We start from the raw sequence: 16,837 nt of genomic DNA, 5'->3' as shown, positions 1-16,837 counted from the left end.
TAGGTGTGTCTGGAGCTGTACAAATGTAGAAATTAATTCAAGACCTTGCTTGAAAATAACAGACTACACAAAGAAGAGAGTATGCAGTGGAAGCAAAATACAGAGGGGGGAAAGTGGTTAAAATAAAAGTACGATTTTAGTAAATGCATATGCATAATTCAAGGCTAAATTCAAATTCCTAGGCTTGAATTAGCAGGCCTGATTGCTTCAAGCAAAGTTAGTTGTGAAAACCCCTTAGGCTTCAGCAACACAATTGAGCATTTTCTTACTAGAATCTGAAATGAATGAGCCTGTGAGTTATGACACATGGCAGGTGCCAGTCAGGTCATTTAAGAAGCCACAGGAAGGCGCTCATATACCACAGTGATGGGTTGCAGTCAGGCCCTGCATAGTACAAATAGTATTATGCTGAGATTACTGACATCAGCAACATGATTTATGTCATCTTTAGATGTTCTTATAACTGATGTGCTTATCAGATGACATTCCAAATAGTGAAGTAAGGAAATACATATCAGAAGTCTGATTAGATTGCTTCAGTTTGATCCATCTTTTTGCTTGCTGTAGCCCTCAAGTATGGCATTCAGAAGAACAGGCTGGGGAGTAAACAATGCTATAGGAATCTATCACACTCATTAGAAAAGTTACTCGAAGACAAAAAACATATTAAAGCATTTCTGGTCTATGTATTAAAATAATTGGTGGGGGAGGGAGGGATGTGTCCGCACTGGTTGAGTTCAGCTTTATCACAGATAAGTGGGAAGGCTATATAAAATATAAAATTCTAAATTAAGGGTAGCATTTGTCCTAAAAAAAAAATCTTTGTTGTTATGTAAATCCTTTTCGTGAAATGTCCTATAACTGAAAGATAATTGATAAAATGCTCAGGTTGTGGGGGGAATGAAATTTTTGGCTGGGCATAGAGTGTGTGTGTATGTAATATTTAAATTATATCTTGTTCATTTTACAACCTCCTATTGTGGGAGGAAATAGAAATGAAAATTACCCATGCAAAGCAAAAGAGCAATATTTTGGGACCCATTGTTCAGAATAGAAATTAAGTGAACAATATTGGTCTGTCCCATTTGTACAACACTGTTTCCCCAACAAGATCATGATCACCGATGTAGGTTATCTCTTCTATTTTCTCAACCCTATAATATGTCTTAAAAATAGTGACCTGCCAAAGTTTATTCAGTCTGCAATTCTATATTTATATGCCCATGTGTAACCCTCAATGGGACTTATTTGTGGGTAGACATAACGGGGACTGTGCTATCAATGAGCTTGCACTAAAAGTAGGGATTTGAAGGCAGGCATCTAAGGTCTTATCCAGATTTGAGCATTATTTAGCTGTTAATCCACTCCCCCTCCATTAGAATGATACTGAATTAGTCCACACCCAGATTTACTGGAATTAGTTTATGAGGAGCAATTTCAGTCTTTCCTGTTCATACTAGTTGGGTCTTTCATTTGGTCAAGGTTCCTCCTTCTAAATTGTTAATTCTGTTATGCCAATTCAGTACCAACAGGGCATGTGAACAAATAGATATGTGTGCACCTTTGTTTTGTTTTGTTTTGGGAAATGAGCAAAAGCATACATTCAGGCAATTATAAGTTCTCAGCACACATATCCACAGTTTTTCGGTTTTGTGCAAACTTAACAGATCAGAATAAATATATACAGTGGTACCTCGGGTTACATATGCTTCAGGTTACATACGCTTCAGGTTACAGACTCCGCTAACCCAGAAATAGTACCTCGGGTTAAGAACTTTTCTTCAGGATGAGAACAGAAAGCGTGCAGCGGCAGCAGGAGGCCCCATTAGCTAAAGCGGTGCTTCAGCTTAAGAACAGTTTCAGGTTAAGAACGGACCTCCGGAACGAATTAAGTACTTAACCCGAGGTACCACTGCATATATAAAGCTAATGTAGTTTGCCTTTGCACTTTTCTGGTGTTGTGCAAATCTGAAGGATTAAAAGAAATATGTATAAATGGGACTACACTCCTTTCAAGACCATGCCATAAATCTTTTCTAGCATAGCGAAAAAAGAAATGAAAAGCACCATTTTCAGTTTGCTGCCCAATATCTGGTTAATATTTTTTTAATGTGGTTTACTTGTGCAGGGTTTTGGTTTTGTGCAAATGCGTGGGATGAGAAGAAAAAACAACAACAAGGCTATCCTCCTCCATTCAGAAGTGAGCCAGAAAGTGTTACAACAACAGCCAGAAAAAAAATTGAGGAAGTACTGGACATGGAAAGGAGAGCAGCAGAGCAAGGTTTGGGATTTGTGTTGTTTGAGGGTGATGTCATGTGGACTAGGCAAATTAAATGGAAACACAAAGAGCTGCAAACACACAGTAAACAAGCCTTGCAGTCCAACTTCAGCATTCTAATCCATGATATTAAAATAATGGTATCAACCTCAAATTGTATCAAGAACCAGTGATTTTTGTATAATTTAAATAGTGCAAATCAGAAAGGGGTGATATTTTATGGAGGTCATGACAAAGGTCTTACTAACAATATTATAACACCATGCTATGTGCTGATGTGCTGGCAAGCATTTGCCATGTGGGGCAGCTGACAGAACACCATGTCCTGTGGCATTGCACTGGCTCTACCAGCCAGCCAAGAACACGCTTTCAATGCAACCTTGAGATAGTTTATGCAAGAGCCCTAAATAAATAAGGCTTCCACATGGGCACAAGTCACCAAGTTGCTGTAGCAGTTATTAGTTTTAACAGCAGCTACAGCCACACATGGCCAACCTTTTACCTTCTCAGCATCTCTAGCCTGCATATTTACCCTCCAGCAGTGCTAATTTGTTCTGCCCCCACCCCCCGGGCAAATAACTATTCTCATTTCACCCCTCTATTGCCTTTTGGGGAGACACAGGGGGCAACATTTTGTTTGTGGGCAGTAAACAAGCATTCACTAGAGATCTTCAAGTTTCAGTCCTCCCAGAGGCCTCTAGAAGGTAATGTACAGAAAGGAATGCAGTCAGATGCAAAATGCCCCTCTCCATAACTGTCTAGCAGATAATAAATATTGCTAAAAGTGTTTGAATTAGCTTGAACTTTAAGCTATCTATAGGTACAACCAGATTAATTTTGTGATTAAGCATTCTGTTAAACATTATTAGGTTTCTTTTTTAAAAAAGAATCTTGTTATGATCAGTTTAGTTACAAACCTTCAGCAGGCAGTGCAGGGCAAACTATTGCTGAACATATGAATAAAATATACAGCAGCAGGGAGAGAGTCTTCAGCAATATGTAGGGAATGTTGAGGAGCCCTGGCAGTGATTTCTGGTTGGATGGTTTGGCACTGCAGGGAACTATGGCCTGTCTGTGATATGCTAGCTTTTTACTTACAGGGAGTTATACATGTGGGAGATTATTGTTTTTCAAAGCATCCTCTCAAACTGTAATCTAAAGTGGCACAACCCATTCTCAGGACCATACGACTTCACTGTGCTATACATGTAGACCAGGTGTTTGCCGTTGGTCCCCAAGTGCTAAATAGCCAAGTAATGAGAAGTCAAATTATGTACATGTGTGTGAGAACCAGCCCTAAGAGCTGCCCTCCATGGCTTTTTTAACCTCGCAGTTGACACTTCAATCCACTCTACATGGGATTATGGCTTTCATACAGAGGTTTGAAACTAGCATTGAGTAGAGCAACAAAATGGTAATAGGAAACAGCTTCCCATTTGGGCCGTAAGCAGCAAAAAGACCCTTAGCTCTAGCATAGTAAATGGCAATTTTGTACTGTAAAAAGCAGTGCGACACAGAATGCTATAGCCATCAATTACTCCCAAAGGATTTAAGGGCAAGGAATGTGATGGGTAGAGCTTAGGTGGCTCAATTACTTAGGGACTCAATTACTTAAAACAAAGAAACTGAATTTTAAAAAATGACAAAAATTCAAAATTATTTCTCTGCTAGAGGTCGCACATAACAACCTTGACATCCATAAATCTGAAAGTCTCTAAGGCACAATATCTCTCTGCTAGAGAGGTGACAATTAATTGGTATTTTACTTACCTCATCCGCATAGATTATGCAGGAGAATTCTAATCACCATGTGCTACACACATGTAAGGTCAGGGTGGGCCAGACTTTGACAGTAGTATAAAATGGATGTTGCTTATCCTCCTTATTAAAGTGAGGGAGTGGGTGTGTTACTCAGGGATTTGCTAGAGCAGGAGCCAAGGGCCTGCCAGGAGATTTTCCAGAGCCAATGGGATTCTGCCTAACTGCAAAAGTATGTTGCTGAAACATGCCATGCATACACTGGACTGCACATTTGTAAGGGAAATCAAAATGAACAGGCAAGAGATTGAGGAAGGTGGGGGAGACCCTGGAAGAAAGGTGTTGTTGTTTTTTAAGCAGCTAAACTGCTTTCTTTTATAGTGTCATAAAAACTGAAGACTATGTGGCACAAATATATTTGGATCTCAATATGGAGAAATAACATTTTTTCCAGTCAAAAACCAGTATATGCATGGATTCATATACCCTATTATTCTCCCTTCAGCATTTTGCAATTTAAAAACTGAAAACAAACACTATGAAGCATAGCACACAGCAAAAACTGATTACTGCCAATAGTTCTTAAGGGAGTTCAAATGGGCTTATGAAAAGTTTGGGTTTCCTGCTGGACACATTTCTTCTGCTGTTAAACAGGTTTTCCAGGGTTTCACATTATTTAGCAGAGATGAAAGTGGAGCAAATATATATGTTAAGGGAATGTAAGTTGAGTGGTTAATGTGCATAATAACCAGCTAATGAATATGAGAATCTCTCTCTGTGTGTGTTTGTGTGTGTGTGTGTGTGTGTGTGTGTGTGTGTCTCTCTCCAGTCCTACCTTGGAAGTCAAACGGTATCCATTTCGGAAGCCCGTTCAACTTCCAAAATGTTTGGAAACCAAAGCATGGCTTCTGATTGGCTGCAGCAATTGGAAGCCAAGGAAGCCCCGTTGGATATTCGGGTTCCAAAAGAACCTTCACAAACCGGAACAATCACTTCTGGGTTTGCGGCGCCTGGGAGCCAAAACGTCAGAGTTCCAGGGCATTCGGGATCCAAAGTACGACTGTAAATATAATTTTTTACCACTATTCATAAAAAGTATTAGAGTGGTTTACAACAGTTATAACGCCACACAATAAAAACCACATAAAAATGTTAAAATCAGAAACCACCTAGCTATTCTAAAAATATGCAATATGCATTCATCATTGACTGCATAAACCAGATGGTACATAAAAGTTTTCAGCGGGTCTTTTGAAAGTTGAAACAGAAGGTACTGGCTCAATTTCCATTGGCAAAGTGTTCTACAATACTGGACCAATGACATGAAAGGTTTAGTTTCTTGTTATCAAATGAGCTTTACCAACCAATGATGTTTCTGCAGATGATCTCAGTGATCAAGCTGGTATATAAGGGTCAGGAAGTGCACATAATCCTTCCAGACACATTTCCCAGTAAATATACATAATCTCCAACAGCCCTTGGAAACTGTGCATACAACAACTGAATTTTGTACTTTATACTCTTTCACTCCCAGCCAGGTTTCCCTTAAGCCCTTCCTAAATGTTTAAATCTTCCCTCCCCTGTGATTCTCATGGTGATTGACTCCATGGTGCTATTAAGCATTTTCCCTTCCTTAATAGTAGCATGGGGATAATTTCCATCTGTGTGGTGGAAATGAGAGAGAAGATTTAAAAATTTCATCTCCCTGCAACACCCCTTGGGCTGCTCAGCAAGCTGAGGAACAGCTGAAAATGATGAAAAGGGGGCTGGCCTGCAGAAAAAGTTAGTATTTAGCTGGAGCCCCCCTTAAACCTCTTTGCTGCTCAGCGGGAGGGTGCATTGTAGGCCATGTAAGAATAGGCATTGGGCTACAGGCATCCTGGGAACAGAGATTGTACACTTCTGCACATGAAATAGAAAAAAAATGCATGTTTCTTGGAAAGTCTGTATGTAGACTGGAGATTGCGCATATTGCCCAGGAAATGTACAAAATTCAGAGATTATACAAAATTCAGTCACATGCCCATTTCCAAAGTTCTCTTGGAAATTATGTCTCTTGACAGGGAAATGTGCATAATTCCCTCTTCATAGAAGAATTATGCGCAAATTTTCCATGAGACCTAGTGAGTGTGCACAATGGCTCAATTTACATTCCCTTTAACTTACACACCATAACCAGTGTGGCACTCTGAAATTGCCTCTAACTCCAAAATAAATGTGGCTGAATTTGTCCATAACCAGTGTTACAAAGACAACCTGCAGGAAGACTTGGGCTCTCATGCTTTACCCTTCTCCATTTTGGCAGCATGAAGGGGTTAAAAAGCTTTTGCTCTTTCATTTTAAATTAACTACAACTTGTTAAGTTCAAAGGTAAACATATTGTAGTTAATCTTAATTAACCATGGGTTGTGAAGCAAGCTTACTACAGCAAACCATAACTAAGATAAGCCACCACTGAGGGTTTATATGTAATACTAAACTCCTATTAATCTAAATGGAAGCAAAATGCTGAGGGAGTAGAGGGGAGCCAGAAAACTCAAGGCTTGTTGGAGTTCATCCTCATAATGCTAAACTGGTTCACCATTATGTGCAAACAAAACTTTTGCCGGTCTCCATCTTCTACAGAGTTATAGTAATTATACACCTTTCCATTTTAAACAGCATTCCTTAAAACTAAATCCCATGGAAATCAGAAAGGCTTCTGAGTAAAGTTTAAACTTATTAAGGAATGTGCTGTGAGTTTACAGATTGCTGCTCAGCATGGATAATGAAAGAATGTGAAGCTATAGAAAAGTCATTCCAGAAAGTGGCCTTATATGCTTCAAAGATAACGGCATATAATGTGTAGTACTGCATGTGCTGTACTGCATTTGCACCACTGCCTTTGGAAGCATAAGTAATAAATTGTTCATTGTCAAGCTAAAATCTGGCATATTTCAATGCTGTTTCTTTTCTTGGTGGCGGTAATTTATATGATATAGTTCAAAGTACATTCTTTAGGCTAGAGAGGGCTGCACTGTCTTCTGGTTTAGTAACTCCACTGGTGTTAGCCTCTTTTGGTGCATAGCAAGTGTATAGATGTCAACTTCCCTAGAGATGGGGGAGAAATCTGGTTCCATTCACCTTTTGTGCACTTCCTGATTTGCACTTCCTGCAACAATACACAAACTGAAACATATCTATCTTTCAGAATTCATACTTCTCCAAATTTTGTGAAACGGCCCTACAACCAAATAATGTACATACAAAAGTCCATATACTGAAGTGTGCAAAACAAAACATGCATTAATGAAACTAACGTACAAAATATGTTAGGAAAAACTGCATGCAAAAATTTCCACATTGGGAGACATATACACTAAATGCTGACAAATTCTCATAACTTTGTTTTTTTAAAACAACAACAACACACAAACTGATAGAGAAATGTGGGTGACTGCATTTTAGAATAGAAAAATGAAAAGCTAAGAGAAAGTGAGAATGGTTGATTCATCCATCCATCCCCATCACTACTCATCTTTCCCAGTTATAGCCAGTATGGCACCCCCATGCTTGCCCCCACTTGCCTTTTGAACTATGCTGCTGATGGTCCAGTTGTAATGGGGAAAACTTACCTAGCAGTCCAGGATTGGGAAATCTCCAGGAATCATTGTATGTGGAATACTGTGGATGGCTATATGGACTTCCGGAAAACTCACTCCCTGCAATCAAAAAGAAAGGGAATATTATATAAAATTTAATAATCAAGATCAAGATTAAAGTAATTGACTGATGGAAACATACTGAATTCTAGCAGATGACTTGATAGTAAGAGACAGCTTTCTTGGTAGTAGAGCCTAATGTGTGGTCTGCTCTCCCCAGAGAGGATTGCCTGCTGCCCACACTTCTTTGGTGCAAGGCAAATACCTTTATTGTTTTCCAAGACTTTTTAAACTGCTAGTGATGCTGATATTATACTGCAGTTGCACCTGCTGTTCTTATTCTAGTAGTATTTTATCTGTGTTACAGTTGTTATTATTTTATTGCTTTAGTATTGCTAGCCATCTTAGAAATACTTGTATTGAAGAAACAGGATGAAAATCTATAAAAGTTAACTGCACATATAGGCATATATGGGGGGAAATACGTGTTGACCACAAGGTTGGAGACAAGCTTTCTCTAGGCATTATTTTCACACCTGAATTGCAAATAAAGTTTTTGTCTTAGATTGATTTTCACAAGCAAGCAGCAAATAAATGGAGTTGGAAGTAACTTTAATTTCTGTGTCTACAAATCCCAAATGTGATTTGACAGCATTTGAATATCTGAATGGCAGTTTCTGAATAAAATTCAGCAGCATGAACTTTCGCATTTTCCATGTATTTGCTTTCTCAAGTTTTCAGGTTCACTATTTGGCATAGCAAAAAGACTGCCTAACTAATCCAGGAAGGGAGATCTGTGTGTAGAAACATACCAAGTCAGACCATTGACTGGCAGTGGAGGGTTTCATACAGGAGATTTTTCCCAACCCTGCCTGGAGTTGCTGGGGATTGAACCTGAGACACATCTTTCCACCAATGAAAGTAGTCTTCACTGTGCATGGTAGCAGCTGAGAATACAAATGTGCATCTGGATGTGCATCCCCATTCATACTGTGATGCCTGCTAAAGCTCCTTTGAACTGGCTAGATACATCTTTTGATGTGCGTTCTATCCAGGGTCGCCACTTTAGCATCTTTTCCTGTGTGTGTACTGTGCTACTTTCCTCTTGGGTTGTGTACTATAATTTTTCTTTAGAACCATGGTTGGTATTCAACCATGTTTCACTCAGAACAGACCTTCTGAAATGACTGCCCATGACTAAGAAGGGTCTACTTTCTAAAGTGAGTTGAATACTAACACTACTCTTCATCTGGAAGCCACTACCTGTTACAACCCAACTAGGGAAGGAGGCCAACTTTTTCTGTGCCACCAAGCAAATGAAACATAGGCTTAACCATTTAATATATGGTTAAAAATGTGTTGGTACAAAATCAGTTGTCTGGTAGAAGTTTGTGTCAGAGTAACACCAGCAAGACAACAAGGGAAAATATGGCACTCCTCTACAGTGGTACCTCGGGTTACATACGCTTCAGGTTACATATGCTTCAGGTTACAGACTCCGCTAACCCAAAAATAGTACCTCAGGTTAAGAACTTTGCTTCAGGATGAGAACAGAAATCGTGTGGCGGCAGTGGGAGGCCCCATTAGCTAAAGTGGTGCTTCAAGTTAAGAACGGACCTCTGGAACGAATCAAGTTCTTAACCCGAGGTACCACTGTATTTATTTATTTTCAAGAAAGAGAAACTGGCAAATGACACAAACTCTGTTTAGTCAACTTATCTGTGTGGAATGAATCTGTGTGGGTGGTGAGGGAACTTATCCACTGGCTCCTACCACAACAATCATGCTTTCATCATAGCTTCAAAACAGAATGTTTTCGCCTAGGCTCTGCTTGCCTGACCTGTATCCTGCATTTTTACGACCTCCATCATAGGTGCATGATAAAACAGAAAGTGCTTTAAAGGGCTAGTTCACATAGTAATTTTTCACAGTTTTTTCTCCACACACCTGGGGTTGTGTAGTAAGAGGTGTGCTTCACATCTTCTCTACAAATTATTCCGATCAAGGGTGATTGGGAGGAAATTTGACATGACAAGGAGGGAACAGGTCATTTATTGATACTTAACATGAATCTGTGGTTAAGGTATTGGCTTTGGGTACACATGTACTTTTAACTCTGGCTGAGGGAGTCAGGAAATTTACCAGACTTCACATTCAAACCCCATCAAGATAGTTCAGGATCTGTCTGAAGGTGAATCAACACTGTTTCCCCACCAATAAAAACATATTCTTCAAATATTAACTGGCTAAGCTGGTATGGTCCATCTACAAGACTATTTGACCTCAGTTTAATGGGGAGCGTTGCTTTTGGAAGCTGCCCCATATATCTCTTTGTGAGGTAGAAGGAACTGATGTAAGGTGTAATGTGCAAACAATGACTCCCCATCTCCAAATGAAACTTGAGGTGTAAAGTCACAGAATGGACCGTGGCTTCAACTGAGCATGAAAATAATGTAGGAATTGTTTTTTTATGAAGTACAGTGGTGCCCCGCAAGACGAACGCCTCGCAAGACGGAAAACCCGCTAGACGAAAGGGTTTTCCGTTTTGGAGGCGCTTCGCAAAACGAATTTCCCTATGGGCTTGCTTCGCAAGACGAAAGCCCATAGGGAAATCTCTGGGACAGCGGGGAAGCGCAGCGCATTTAGAAGCGCTCGGGGAAAGCAGCGCACTTCGCTGCTTTCCCCGGAGTGCTTTTAAATGCGGGCGGCTGGGAGGGAATCCCTTGGCCCCCCGCGGGACTTCCCGAAGCTCTTTTTAAGTCCGGCGGGGGGCCAAGGGATTCCTTCCCAGCCGCCCGCTTTTAAAAGCACTCTGGGCAAAGCAGCGCACTTCGCTGCTTTGCCCAGAGTGCTTTTAAATGCGGGCGGCTGGGAGGGAATCCCTTGGCCCCCCGCGGGACTTCCCGAAGCTCTTTTTAAGTCCGGCGGGGGGCCAAGGGATTCCTTCCCAGCCGCCCGCTTTTAAAAGCACTCTGGGCAAAGCAGCGCACTTCGCTGCTTTGCCCAGAGTGCTTTTAAATGCGGGCGGCTGGGAGGGAATCCCTTGGCCCCCCGCCGGACTTCCCGAAGCTCTTTTTAAGTCCGGCGGGGGGCCAAGGGATTCCTTCCCAGCCGCCCGCTTTTAAAAGCACTCTGGGCAAAGCAGCGCACTTCGCTGCTTTGCCCAGAGTGCTTTTAAATGCGGGCGGCTGGGAGGGAATCCCTTGGCCCCCCGCGGGACTTCCCGAAGCTCTTTTTAAGTCCGGCGGGGGGCCAAGGGATTCCTTCCCAGCCGCCCGCGTTTAAAAGCACTCTGGGCAAAGCAGCGCACTTCGCTGCTTTGCCCAGAGTGCTTTTAAATGCGGGCGGCTGGGAGGGAATCCCTTGGCCCCCCGCGGGACTTCCCGAAGCTCTTTTTAAGTCCGGCGGGGGTCCAAGGGATTCCCTCACCGCCGCCCGCCTTTAGAAGCGCTCGGGGGAACACCTGCCCCAGCCGCCCCACTTCGGAACGCTGTTCCGAAGTGGGGCGGGGGGGGCGGGGACACCTGCCGCCGCCGCCCCACTTCGGAACAGCTTTCAGAAGTGGGGCGTGGGGGCGGGGACACCTTCTGAAGGCGGGCAGGGGGCGAAAGTCTTTGTCCCCCCTGCCTGCCTTCCCAGGGGCTTTTAAATCGCCCCGGACAGCGGAGAAGTCCTCCGCTGTCCCAGGGTTTTTTAAAATGCTGGGGGTGGGAAGAAAAGCCCTTGTCCCCCCCCCCCCCCAGCCTTCAGAAGAGGTCCGGGGACAGACTGTCCCCGGACCTGGTCTGAAGGCGGTTTCCCTAGGGACGCATTAATTGATTTTCAATGCATTCCTATGGGAAACCATGCATCGCAAGACGAAAAAACCGCAAGACGAAGAGACTTGCGGAACGAATTAATTTCGTCTTGCGAGGCACCACTGTAGCACCAAAATAGGTGGCAAAATAGGTTGAGTTTAGCTGTGCCAGCAAAACAAGCTCTTTCAGGGGTGAGGGAAGCATAGCTGGACTGGATAAATCAGCCCAAACTCCTTAGGAGCCACTTCACACAGAGAAAAGGGCCCTTTCACTTTATCTTTTCTGCTTCAGCCACGCTGCCAGAACATGTGGGGAAAAGGTATTTACATTTCTTTTTTAACTGGAAGGCAAGAACTGGATTGAATACCTAAATAAACCTGCAATGTGCCCCAGCATAAGAACCAAATTTAAACAATATTTCAATCTTAGAAATGGTTCTGTTAGCAAAACTGTACATCTGACTCATTTTCCTTTCCTGCTTGCTCAACTCAAACCCTGTCTTCTTCCCTTTCAACATGCAACTGACCCCCTCTTTGTCTGGGACTACTAGTGGCTCTCTCAGATGTTGTCCCATTGGCAGTTGGCTTTAGTAGCAAAGCCTGTGTTTGGGGAACAGTGCCTCCTCATGATATTTATTATGTAAAAGTTATCTGAGCATAGAGATACATTTTGTAAGCTTTCTGCCTTGACCACAATCACCTATAGTGCTATATTCCCATTGGCAAGAAAATGTCCCAACGTATCCAAACAAGGTTTGTAACTTCTTCACTTGCAAGTTGTTTCATGCAGTTTGAAGTTACCCAGGCAATGGGGATGGACCTCCTTGCTACATCCACTGTCTTTAGCTGAAATGTCCACCAATTAAATCCAAATACAAATTAGTTTTCTTTACCTTCACTCAGCTAGAATCTTTCATTTTGAAAGGATTCTTGCAGCAGGTCGGAGCACGAGACTTCGCTCCCACTGAGACTTGATATTGCAAAGTTTGCTGGCTCAAACGCCACTCCACCACCCCCCACTCCTTTCGGACAGGAGTTTAGGAGGTTGCTTAAGAGCCTTTTGCAAGCCGCTGGACCCTTCAGAACCTCAGAAGAGCCACCTGAGGCTTTTTAGGAGGTGCAACTCATCTTGTTGCTTCCTCCCTCTCTCCGTGGGGCTCAAGCCCGTCTCTCTTTATCAGAGCAAACGGACTTGCACTCCATTCTCCATTAGCAAGAAGCAGAAGTCCCCTTAACACAACATATTCTAATTGGGTATTGTCTTAATTACTTTTTTTTAAAATCACATTGACATTGGTATATATAACAAATACTATTAAGATGTAACTTCATGTATCAGTGGGGAGGTGACCATTTTCTATATTTTTTAATCCTGAAGGCCACTCTGTCCTCCATACTGGGGAATGGGTGGGGGATCCAGAAAAGTATTTTGCCCTACAAACTGGCCTTCTTCATGAGTGGTCAGGCTGCCTAATAAAGCTGATATCATCCCACAGTTAAAGAACACGTGTTCTGACTAGGGCTCAATTTTGGTTCTCCCAGTCTCTCATTTTTCCAATCTTAAATTCAGTTCTCTGCGTTTTTACACCAATTTGCACTATATATGAAATTCTTCGGCATTTTACTGCAAGTTTCTCCTGTTTTTTTCTATGCAGTTTTAACTAGCACACATTTTTGCAAGCAATTTCTTTTAATATAATGCATTTGTATATGTTATCTTTGCAAATGTATTCATTTTTATGCACATTTCCCCCTAATGTATGCATTGTAAAATTTGGATATCAAATTTCGAAGGACATCTTTATTTCTCCTTTTGTTACAGAAAGTGTGAATTTGATACACTTGGCTTTAAATCATATCCCCCCCTCCCTAGTTCTGACATTGCCAGGGCATCACATACAAAACCCAAAAGACAAATGTGTTAATCCATGGTGTAACTAGATGTATCAAGGAATGCATGGATCCCACCTACCATTGGCTTCCCCACATATCACATGCTGGCCTTCCTTACTTTCTGCATTTCCTAAGTGCATTTTGAGTCATTAACTATAACTTGTGGAGAGCAAGGAAATGCAAAAGGCAGTGGCACTACATTACACATTTCTTTTGCTGGATGTTACTAGGGTGATAACACATGGGAAGATCTACCTAGACCTTAAAACTTGAAAACATTTTGCTTTCCCTTGTGTGTGAAAGTGTAAACTAAGTTTTTTATATGATTTTGGGCAAAATCTGTAAGGACTGTCAGAGACAAGATAATATTTTTTTTCAGGTTCTTGCTCCAATCCCAAGGGCTATTGCCAGTTAGGCTATGCCTGCCATTATAATCACAGCATCTAAATTTATTAACTGAGACACAACAAAACACATCAACTTAAAGACGAGGGGTATGTTATGACACTGCAGAGAGAATGATTGCTGCACTATTGGCATACAGCACTTTCCCTTTACTCAGGTATCTGCTTCTATTCCATGCAAGGTTTGATTAACCATGTTCTACAAATTAAATAGTCATTATACAAATATTACCTCTATATCTTTAACATATATAAGCAGTACACACAGACACACATCATACAGCACAAACTGGATTGTTACAGCCCATAGAGTTAGCTGTGGCATTATGTGAGCCGGTTTGCTCATTCCTGACTCCTTGGTGAACCTAGTACATGAAGGAAGCAAGTGGGATAATAGTATATTCCGACACACCCTAACAAAGAACGCAAGTTCAGGACTTGCCTCAATTTCCCTAAAAGGGAGCTACAATAACAAACAAATTTATTATTCTCATATTCCCAATTATTATTATACATATGCTTCAGGTTACAGACTCCGCTAACCCAGAAATATTACCTCGGGTTAAGAACTTTGCTTCAGGATGAGAACAGAAATCGCGTGGTGGCGGCATGGCAGCAGCAGGAGGCCCCATTAGCTAAAGTGCTGCTTCAGGTTAAGAACAGTTTCAGGTTAAAAACAGACCTCCAGAACGAATTAAGTACTTAACCCGAGGTACCATTGTATCTGAAATGCAACTCCATTCCTAAAGGACCTTGCATGTTTCTTGCACCACCTCTTCACACAACGGGGAGCTTTTTAAGAGGAGTTATTCCATCATCGCCATATGGTATTGGGGGGGGGAGGCCCGCTGCAGGTCTCATGAACTCTCCCCGCCTCTGGCTCAGGTAAATCTCCTCCGTACTCCTGCAGCTAGCTAATCAGGAACAGCCAGACTGCCATTCTCCTGCCTGTGTGTTGTAAAGAATGAAACTTCACTTTTCTAACAATAATCAACACTCCTGCACAAGTATCAGTTGAAGTAAGCTGACATTTCATTCTCTGATTTTGTTCCCACCACTACTTCCACCTCTACTCGTTGCTATCCTCTCTCCCTCTCTCTCTCCTTCTCGCTCTCTCTCTCTCTCCCTCTCCACACACACACACACATCTCTAGGCCTCTCTGGGGGACGCTCTAGTGCCTGACAGGCTGAGGCTTCCAATTCTCTGTTTTTTATGCCTCAGTGGTCAGGGTGTCAGGCTCCTGCAGTACAGACCAGCCAAGAGCTAGAGGAGTCACTGAATACCATCAGTTCGGTGACAGTATTGCTCGCTTCATCCCACATACTCTGCATATCCATCAGCCATGCAAAAGGAAAAAAAGCGGAGTGGGGCGGGGGGGGGAGAAGCAAGCACGAAACAGAATGGGTAGGAAGAGACTAAAAGGAAAGCCACCGGCCCTCCTATTAGCATCACAGGCCTTGGACAGACAAATGGAGCAGGAGTACAGTGAAACTAAACGAGATGAATGAACACTGCATGAGTGCCTCGTGATTTCCAGCAGATACTCCTGCACCCATCAGATATACTTCTTGACAGCACTGTTTAATGATCAGCCCAGTCAAAAGCAATACTATGCATCAGCTCCCCAGGGGAGTTTGTGTGTGTCTGTAGGGAGGGGTGGTGGTGAGAGAGGTAGACGATTAGAAAGATGAAATATTTTGCAAAACGATGGTTCAATACATTGTGGAGGGTTTTTTTCTTAGTGATTATGCAGCTATGCCCTTCATTAAGACAGCACCTTTTTAAAGATTATCATGTCACCCACCAACAATGCAGAAATGTTTTTCAGCCAATAACACACAAAGAAACGGCACAATGATTTCCATTGCCTATGTCCCACGACTCTAAAAAATGCTTCTAATGTTTTCCATAGAAAGGTCAAGATTTATTATAACTGTAATTCAGGACCACTGACCTAACTGACAACCTGCTGGACTTAGTATTAAGTATCATTCATTTAAATTGTGGCAGTACAGGGCAACAGGGCTTGTCAGATCCAAATTTGGTCAACAAAAATACATGTCTGGTTGGCTGGCAGTATTTAAGACTTACAATGTTCTACACTCACCACTTTCTGGAGTGGTAAGAAGTTTCAGGACAATTTTGCAGGGTAATTTTGCAGCTCTCTTGACCAAACTAGTTTCAGCCCAAAACTTAAGAAATAAAGAACCTGCATTTTAGGTTCAAGTACAGAAATTTTATACATCTCAGATACTGATACTCTCAAAGTGGAGACCACATTAGAATAGAAGCAAGTGAGGATGAACCTATGTTTGGCTTGACTAATCCTGAGACATCTTTACTGGTCACAAAACTAAAAACTCAATCTGTTTTGCATTCACTTTCTGTCTTGCCAGTTTAACTTATGAATCTGGTCTGAATCAGATGGTGGTCGTGATAACAATAATAATAATAATAGTTGTTGTTGTTATTATCATTATTATTACTGTACCCCACCCATCTGACTGTGTTGCCCCAGCCACTTTGAGCAGCTTCCAACAAAATATAATGGGACAAACATTAAACATTAGATATGTTAAATCCAAAGCTCCTCCCCACACCCAGCAGCGGGGAATCTAAAAAAAAAGCCAAGATCTGACTTCACAGACCTTGTTAATGGTGCAATCTGACTCAGACACGCGAAAACCTCACCTAAATCCCTCCCCCCCCCTTGCCTCATAATTCAGGTTGAGCATAGAGCTGATGCACACACCTAGTAGATAGTAACTTGGCATTTAATAACATCGCCAAGTTAAAAAAGACAGTTGTGAAACTCTAATCCCCTGTAACTCTTCCACTATCTTGTACTAATTGTTCTTTCTTAAAACATGTTGAAAGAATGGATTCCCACCCACTTTTCTGTCTTTTAGTATATACTTGTAGAAATTGTAACAGTATGCTTCCACTTCCTTTTTTCAATTGTATTTCAATTGTATGGAGGACACAAAGAGAAGGGGATGACAGAGGATGAGATGGTTGGACAGTGTTCTCGAAGCTACCAGCATGAGTTTGACCAAACTGCAGGAA

The 16,837-nt window shown here is 41.9% G+C and overlaps 1 protein-coding gene and 1 long non-coding RNA gene across 4 annotated transcripts in view; one reads left to right on the top strand and one right to left on the bottom strand.

Annotated features, from left to right (window-relative positions):
• Window positions 1-2,432, top strand: part of LOC308577003 — a 110,031-nt gene extending 107,599 nt beyond the window's left edge. Inside the window, exon 6 of the long non-coding RNA XR_014003313.1 lies at window positions 2,129-2,432. This is a non-coding gene — a long non-coding RNA (uncharacterized lncRNA). The remainder of the gene's footprint in view (window positions 1-2,128) is intronic.
• Window positions 1-16,837, bottom strand: part of PAX5 (paired box 5) — a 229,625-nt gene that overhangs the window by 12,200 nt on the left and 200,588 nt on the right. For all 3 annotated transcript variants that reach the window (XM_081176730.1, XM_081176732.1, XM_081176731.1), the window contains one exon: window positions 7,651-7,737. In XM_081176730.1, the coding sequence (XP_081032856.1) occupies window positions 7,651-7,737 (87 nt within the window). The remainder of the gene's footprint in view (window positions 1-7,650; window positions 7,738-16,837) is intronic.

Source organism: Podarcis bocagei (genome assembly GCF_964188305.1).
Source record: "Podarcis bocagei genome assembly, chromosome: 17".
Taxonomy (NCBI): Eukaryota; Metazoa; Chordata; class Lepidosauria; order Squamata; family Lacertidae; genus Podarcis; species Podarcis bocagei.
Note: the sequence above shows the minus strand (reverse complement) of the source record. Positions and strands in the feature narration are given on the sequence as shown.